The 7,257-nt window shown below is 54.1% G+C and overlaps 1 protein-coding gene across 1 annotated transcript in view; it reads right to left on the bottom strand.

The window, feature by feature from the left end:
* STK11 (serine/threonine kinase 11) overlaps nt 1-7,257 on the bottom strand; it is an 88,597-nt gene that overhangs the window by 5,264 nt on the left and 76,076 nt on the right. The window contains exon 10 of the mRNA XM_015407636.1: nt 4,094-4,328. Within this exon, the coding sequence (XP_015263122.1) occupies nt 4,120-4,328 (209 nt within the window). The 3' untranslated portion in view covers nt 4,094-4,119. The remainder of the gene's footprint in view (nt 1-4,093; nt 4,329-7,257) is intronic.

Raw genomic sequence — 7,257 nt, 5'->3', positions numbered from 1 at the left:
GATGTGGGGGGGGGGGGGAGGAAGTGGATGCAGAAGGAAAAGGCCGCTTGTGAGCCCAGCCCGGCAGATAAAGAAGGGGGAGGGAGACAGAAATGCCGGGCGCGCATCAGCGCATCAGGAGTGTGATGAAGCAGCAGTGGTGGTGGTGGTGGGGAGCAGGCAGCACGGGGGCGGGAAGATTGTCAGAGGCAGCGAACAATCCGGAGGACGAGTTCATGAATCAGGAGGCCATCTCTGTACGGAAAAGGCTGGGGTGGGGTGGGAGGAGAAAGATGACAAAGCGCCCCGGCAGCTGCAGGGGTGGAGGACGAAAAGGAAGTGGCTCACGTCAGGCACAGCTGAGGCACATGCCCGGCACACATGGAGACCATGCACAGCCGCCACCCCCCACCCCGGCCCAATTTGTCAGCCTTGGCACCAGCTGCCCTTTCCTCTCTTCCCAAAAAAGTGCAGATGCGCAGATGCCTTCCCAGTGTGGATTCACTACCCACACGTTTCGAACAGTTATATCGGGCAACGTGACCCCCCATCGGCACCCGTCCGCCCCCAGCAGCGACAGGAGGGGCCAGCAGCTTTCCTTCCGTATTTATTTACTTTCAGGATTTAAATCCAAGGCCTTTCAGGAGGCCGAACGTTGGCCCAGGCTGACCCGATCTCACCGGTTAGATCCGGACGGTCAGCCGCGTTGGTCGGAAGCGGGAGGGCAAATTTAGAGTCCGGCGGCACCTTTGAGACCAACAGAGGTTTATTCAAGGCGCGAGCTTTCGCGTGCAAGGCACACTTCCTCGCACACGGCGGCTCATACCTCGAACAAACCTTTGTTGGTCTCAAAGGTGCTGCCGGGCTAGACGTTTGTTCTGCTGATCTCACCAGTGTTCCCTGTGCTGCCCCGGCCAGCTTTAATGTACCTTTAAGAGTAGTTGGTCCATCAGAGGTCCATCAGTGGCTATTAGCCACAAGGTATAGATAGGGGCTCTGGGGCAAGTGATGCTCTGTCTTCTTGGTGCTTGGGGGGGTCAACAGTAGGAGGGCTTCTAATGTCCTGGCCCCACTGGTGGACCTCCTGATGGCATCTGGTATTTCTGGCCACTGTGTGACACAGAGTGTTGGACTGGATGGGCCTTTGGCCTGATCCAACATTGGCATCTCTTATGTTCTTATGCACCCTGGGAATTGGAGTCCACAGTTAGGGGGTCCCAGAAGCTTCCCTCTGACTGGCTCATTCAGAGTAATTTCCTGAGCTAAGATAGGAGTTTTATTGTTGTTTTCCGTTTTCTTTGTCCATCAACCCTTACTGCAAGGAGAGGGGAAGCCCGTCTCTTCTCTCACCGCGGCTATCGGACTGACCTAGATCACAAGAGGTAACTTTCCACCCAGATATCAGCTCGATTGTGAGTAAATGATTTCCTGAATGCGTGTGAAGTTGAATAAAGATGATTTAAGCTCTCCTCAGTAGTCGTGGTTGACTCACACCTAGAGAGCGTTGGCTTAGCACAGCTCGCGCTGGACAGGACATTCCCTCTAAGCTGAGTCAGTGTGAGCCAGCTCACAGTTTTTAGCCTCCGGCTGACACATTTTTGGTCTCCGCTCAGGAAGGGATGGCTCCAGGGAAAACTAACTGATGCAGCAGCCAAATCGATCCCTCACAGCTTTAAGGCCAGTAGCTCACAAAGTAGGATTTTTGCTCACAAGACTCCGCAGCTTAGAGGGAGCATCGGTTAGCCCTTGGATGGGAGCCCCCGCCAAGGGAGTCCGGGGTTGCTGCGTCGAGGCAGGCAACGGGCAAAAGAACTCCTGGTTGGCTCTTCCCTTGACCTGGATGGCCCCAGAGATCTGGTCAGATCTCAGAAGCTAAGCAGGGTCAAGCGTGGTTACTACTTGGAGGGGAGACCACTGGGGAAGTCCAGGGTTGCTACGCAGAGGCAGGTAGGGGCAAACCACCTCTGAATGTCTCTATTCAGACCTGGATGGCCTAGGCTCGCCCGATGTCAAACCTTCCTTCGCTATGCTCGCTTTGGTTGCCATAGTTACGGGGGGGAGGGGAGGGGAGGGGAGTGAATGAGTGAGAGAATGGGATCTTTGCTTTAGAAGTCATAACTTTCCAGGCAAGCTGTACCTCCGGCTCTCTTTCCCAGGGAGAGGTGTCCTTGAGGCTTCTCGGTACCAGCTTGAGCAGCAGAGAACCAAGCCAGATATTTCCCCACTGGGTTAAAATGGCAACGCTAGGCGTGGTGCGTCTGTGTGACGTACGCTTGGGGCAGGAAAGGGCTTTTGTTTGAATCACCCAGAACAAGCTTGTGCCCGCCAAAAGTGTTTTGTTCGTCTCTTGCCTCGAAAACCTTCTTCAGGTTTTCTTGCCCTAAGCCGGCTGCGACTTTCTACCGCCGCCAGTGTTCCCTCTAAGCTGAGTTAGTGTGAGCTAGCTCACGGTTTTTTAGCCTCCGGCTCACACGTTTGTCTCTGCTCAGGAAGGAGGGCTCCAGAGCAAACCAATTGATGCAGCAGCCAAATGGCTCGCTCGCCACTTTAATGCCAGCAGCTCACAAAGGAGAATTTTTGCTCACAAGACTCCACGGCTTAGAGGGGACATTATTTTGCGAGAGGGGCTGTGCCCCAACGCCAGCACAAGTTCCTGCCGTGCCAGACCTCCGGAAGTGGGGAGTGAGGAAAAGGTAAGAAGGTGTTCTTTAAGCGTTTAGAAGCATGAGAAGGGTTGGTGGCACGTGGGCAGGGCGTTTTCGTCGAATCGTGGAGGTGGAAGGGACCGCCAGGGTCATCTAGTCCGAACAATTTCATCTAGTCCAATTTCAACTCCATGCTGCCACGGCTAGGTGGAGGAATCGCCAACAGGCCGCACACACAGACATACGCACATTCTTTCTCTACCCAAACACAAGGGGCACCTACCGTGAACTGAGCTCTCTTGGGAGGAACATTTGGGACAATCTGAAGAGAGGGGAGTCAAAGGTGGGATTCTCGCGGCTGACAAAGCCCTTTCCTGTGCACAAACAGCCATGTGATGGCTTGCTGTGGCTCAGCTGCCGCCTATCCAAGTGGCAGGCCCCAGCTCAATGAGAAGCTGCCCTGCAAAGGCTCCCGCAAGCCAACACCTGCTGTTTCCTGCAACACCCCTGTAAATCAGGCTTCTTAAGGCATGCCTATATAAATCAGAACTGGAGAACTGCAGGCTGTGAAAGCAACTTGTCACAACCTTGTGAAATTTGTGACCACAACTTCACATCAGTGGCTATTAGCCACAAGGTATAGATAGGAACTCTCAGGCTGGGGCAAGTGATGCTCTGTATTCTTGGTGCTTGGGGGGGGGCATCGGTGGGAGGGCTTCTGGAGTTCTGGCCCTGCTGGTGGACCTCCTCATAGCACCTGGGTTTTGGCCACAGTGTGAAAGAGTGCTGGATTGGATGGGCCATTGGCCTGACCCAACATGGCTTCCCTTATGTTCTTAAGAGCAGAGGTCCATGAGTGGCTATTAGCCACAAGCTATAGATGGGATGCTATGGCTGGGGGAGTGATGCTCTGTATTCTTGGTGCTTGGGGGGGGCATCGGTGGGAGGGCTTCTGGAGTTCTGGCCCTGCTGGTGGACCTCCTCATGGCACCTGGGTTTTGGCCACGGTGTGACGGAGAGTGCTGGACTGGATGGGCCATTGGCCTGACCCAACATGGCTTCTCTCCCGCTCTCCCCTCCCCAACAAAAATACTGGGCTGGATCCAGAGAGCCGGTTCTGCTAGCGATGGCACTTCCTTCTCTCCCAAGGAGCCTTCCCCCAGCACAGGAGTTGTGCTAGAAGACACCTCCAGTGCTGGCGGAACAAATCCAGGCCATCTAGCAAACATTCTCAACAACTGTTGACCAATGGGGCCACTGGGTCGGTCTACTGCGCAAGTGGCGCTGCTGGGTGGTTCCAAGAATTAACATCAGGATTCACACATGCTACAGAACTGACACGTGGTGTTTGGGGATGCGGCTTCCCCAGTTCCCATGACACTCCTCTCCGCCCCCACGTCACCCCAGTTTCTTCCTCCAGTACCCAAAACATTTAAGGAGAGAGAAAGCGCACGAGTGGGCAGGAGCACCTGTGGCAGGTGAGCACCCCCGGGGGTCATTGCTGTTTGCAGGTTGAAAGTTTGCGGATCTTGCTGCTGGTGGAGGCGGCCTTGCGGGAGGGGTTGGAGGAGGCGCTGGCCCGCCTCTCGCCTTTCGCTTTGCCGCTCAGCTGCCCGGGCTCTGTTCCATTCATGCACACCGGCTTGAGTAGCCCTCGGCTGCGGCTCTGCCCATTTTGCCTGGCATCCTCCTCGGGCACCTGTCCTGGAAGGCAAAACGCAAAGGGAAAAACGGTGCAGAAAGAGCCCCCCCTGCCCTTGAGCATGCACAGAGCGCGCTCAGAACAAGCATCCGGAATTGCGGGGCACCACAGCTCACCGGAACAGCCCCGCCTCCCCCGCCCTGTGAGTCACAAGGGACAGACCTTGTTCGCCCAGTTCTGAACGGCACAGGACTCTTCTCCAAGGCGTCCCAGAATCGGGGACCTCCACCGCACGTGCACAAAGGTGTTATGTTCCGATGGTGAACCAGTTGCGCAGAACCAGGGCTTTTTTTGTAGAAAAAGCCCAGCAGGAACTCATTAGTATAATAGGCCATACCCAACAGCAGGAACTCATTAGCATATTAGGCCACACCCTGACAGCAAAGTTCATTCGCATATTAGGCCACATCCCCATGTTACCAGAAGTGTGGTCATCCAGCCACACCCACCTTTTGCTTCTTATTCTCTTTACCTTGTTGTCAAAACCCAGGGCTTTTTGCATGTTAGGCCACACACCCCTCATTGTAGCCAATCCAAATGAGTGTCTGCTGTTGGGTGTGGCCTATTACGCTAATGAGTTCCTGCTGGGCGTGGTCAACTTGGGAGCCAGCTGGAACTCCGTTCCTGTGCGTTCCTGCCCAAAAATAGCCCTGCGCAGAACACTGCCAAGACACACTGACTGGGTTCTCCCCTGTGCCAATGTGGTTTTAGAAATGCTAGACTGGGTGGCAGGATTTTGGAGGGATGGGCCAGGGAGCGAAACGAAGACCTGGGGATCGTGGGGAACTTTCTGTGCTCAAAAACACCCAATTTATTTCAGACAAAACCAGAGGCAAAAAAACAACAACAGGTAGGATACCAGAGGGATCACAAGGTATAAAATGTCCTACAATTGAATGAGAGATTTGATTGATCACAGTTTGTCGTGAGGGAAGCCACAACATTTTAAATTGGTTTCCAACCACCTCTGGCAGGCTGTTGAGCCATCCCCACTGCTTGGGACAGTCAGAAACAGGACAAAGCAGGAGTCTCATGGCGCCTTAAAGACTGGTAAAGGTAAAGGTTCCCTTGCTCGAAAGCCAGTCGAATCCGACTCTAGGGTTGTGGTGCTCATCTCCGTTTCCAAGCCGAAGAGCCAGCGCTGTCCGAAGACATTTCCATGGTCATGTGGCCGGCGTGACTAGATGCCGAGGGGCACGGAATGCTGTTACCTTCCCACCGAAGTGGTGCCTATTTATCTACTTGCAATTTCTTGCTTTTGAACTGCTAGGCTGGCAGGAGCTGGAACCAGAGATGGGAAACTCACTCCGTCATGCGGCACTCAGGTCGTGAACTGCTGAACTACCGACCCTCCGGCCTGCAGTTCAGCATCTTAACCACTTGAGCCACCGCAGCTCCTTTCTGTCTTAAAGACTAGCAAGTTTTTATTCTAGCAAAAGATGACATGGACTATAGCCTCCTGTATCTGTGGGCCATGCGCTCACTCTCTGCCCAACCCACCTCACAGGGCTGTTGTGAGAATAAAATGGAGAAGAACATTGTAAGCCAAGTCTGGTCCCCTCTGGGGAGAAAAAGCGGGGTGTAACGATTCAGACAGACAGGTGGATCAGTGGCAACTTGCTATGGTGACTAAAGGGAACCTCCACATTCAGCGGCAGTCAACCTTTGAATCCCAGAGCCAGGAGGCAACATCAAGGGAAGGCCTTGGGCTCCATGCCTTATTGTTGGCCCTCCAGAGGAACTGGTTGGCCATTAGGTGAGAGAGGATGCTGGACCAGACGGACCACTGGTCTGATCCAGCAGGGCTCTTAGGTTCTTAAATGAAGTAACTAGAATACAAATATCAGATGCACGCAGGAAAGAAAACCTGTTAGGCTTCTAGGGAGGGTCACCAGGCTGCTACTTGGCGCGCGACACAACATCATGCCCAGCCCTCTGGCAAAAAAATCCTGCTCTTGAGTAGTACTTTCAGAACATATGGGGATCCTGGAAACGTCCACGCTATCCCTCTTCCAAAGGATGCAACAACCAATGTTCCCTCTAAGCTGTGGAGTCCTGTGAGCAAAAATTCTACTTTGTGGGCTACCCGCATTGAAAGTTGTGAGCAAGCAGTTCAGCTACTGCATCAATTTGTTTGCTCCAGAGCCCAGGCAAAAATGTGTGAGCCGGAGGCTAAAAAACTGGGAGCCGGCTCACACTGACTCAGCTTAGAGGGAACAGTGGCAACAACCCCTCCCACCCACTGCTGTTCCCTTTCCCAGTCCTTGTTCAGCAGCCTAACTCTTAACTTCCTTTTTATTTCGGTTGTTATTGAATCGTCCAAAAAACCCCCTTCCCTAGGTAGCTAAAGGCTAATTCTGGTTTTTGAACCTAGAGGAAAAAGCCGAGCCCTCCTCCGTCAAGGCCAAGAGGCTGCTTAGCTCAGCAGCCAGGCAAAAAGAGAAACTGCGCACGCACGCCCCCCCCCAGCGGCGTTCACCTCTCCCCCCCCCCCCCCGCGGAATCTTCCGAGGTAATTTTCACGCAGAGAAGAAAACACAACGGGCCAGGCTTTTTGAAGCCGGATGACTCAGAAAAGCGGCGGCAAAGGGATGCTAGGCGATGATGCCTAATTTTGCCAACGGACGCACGACTCCTTTTGCTTGGCGTGCTCGGATGCCAACGTCATGGCAATCCCCTGCTCATGCCCACCGTCACACCATCCATGGGGGCGGGGGAGGGAGTCGCAGCATCTCGGGAGGAAAACAGAACGTGACCGAGGGGCAGATCGGGATCTCTCGCTTTTCCTGGAAAGCCCTGGACTGCTTCACGGCAAAAAAAGATGCAGCAGCAGCAGCAGCAGCAGCAGCCGCCTTAGTGGATTTCATCTTGCTCTGTTGCGTGCGGCTTAAAATGTCAAGCCGGGAGGTGGGCAATGAGCTTCTCCCTCCG

Source organism: Gekko japonicus, unplaced genomic scaffold (genome assembly GCF_001447785.1).
Source record: "Gekko japonicus isolate JY-2015 unplaced genomic scaffold, Gekko_japonicus_V1.1 scaffold1442, whole genome shotgun sequence".
Taxonomy (NCBI): Eukaryota; Metazoa; Chordata; class Lepidosauria; order Squamata; family Gekkonidae; genus Gekko; species Gekko japonicus.
This window is presented reverse-complemented; position numbering and strand designations above follow the sequence as displayed.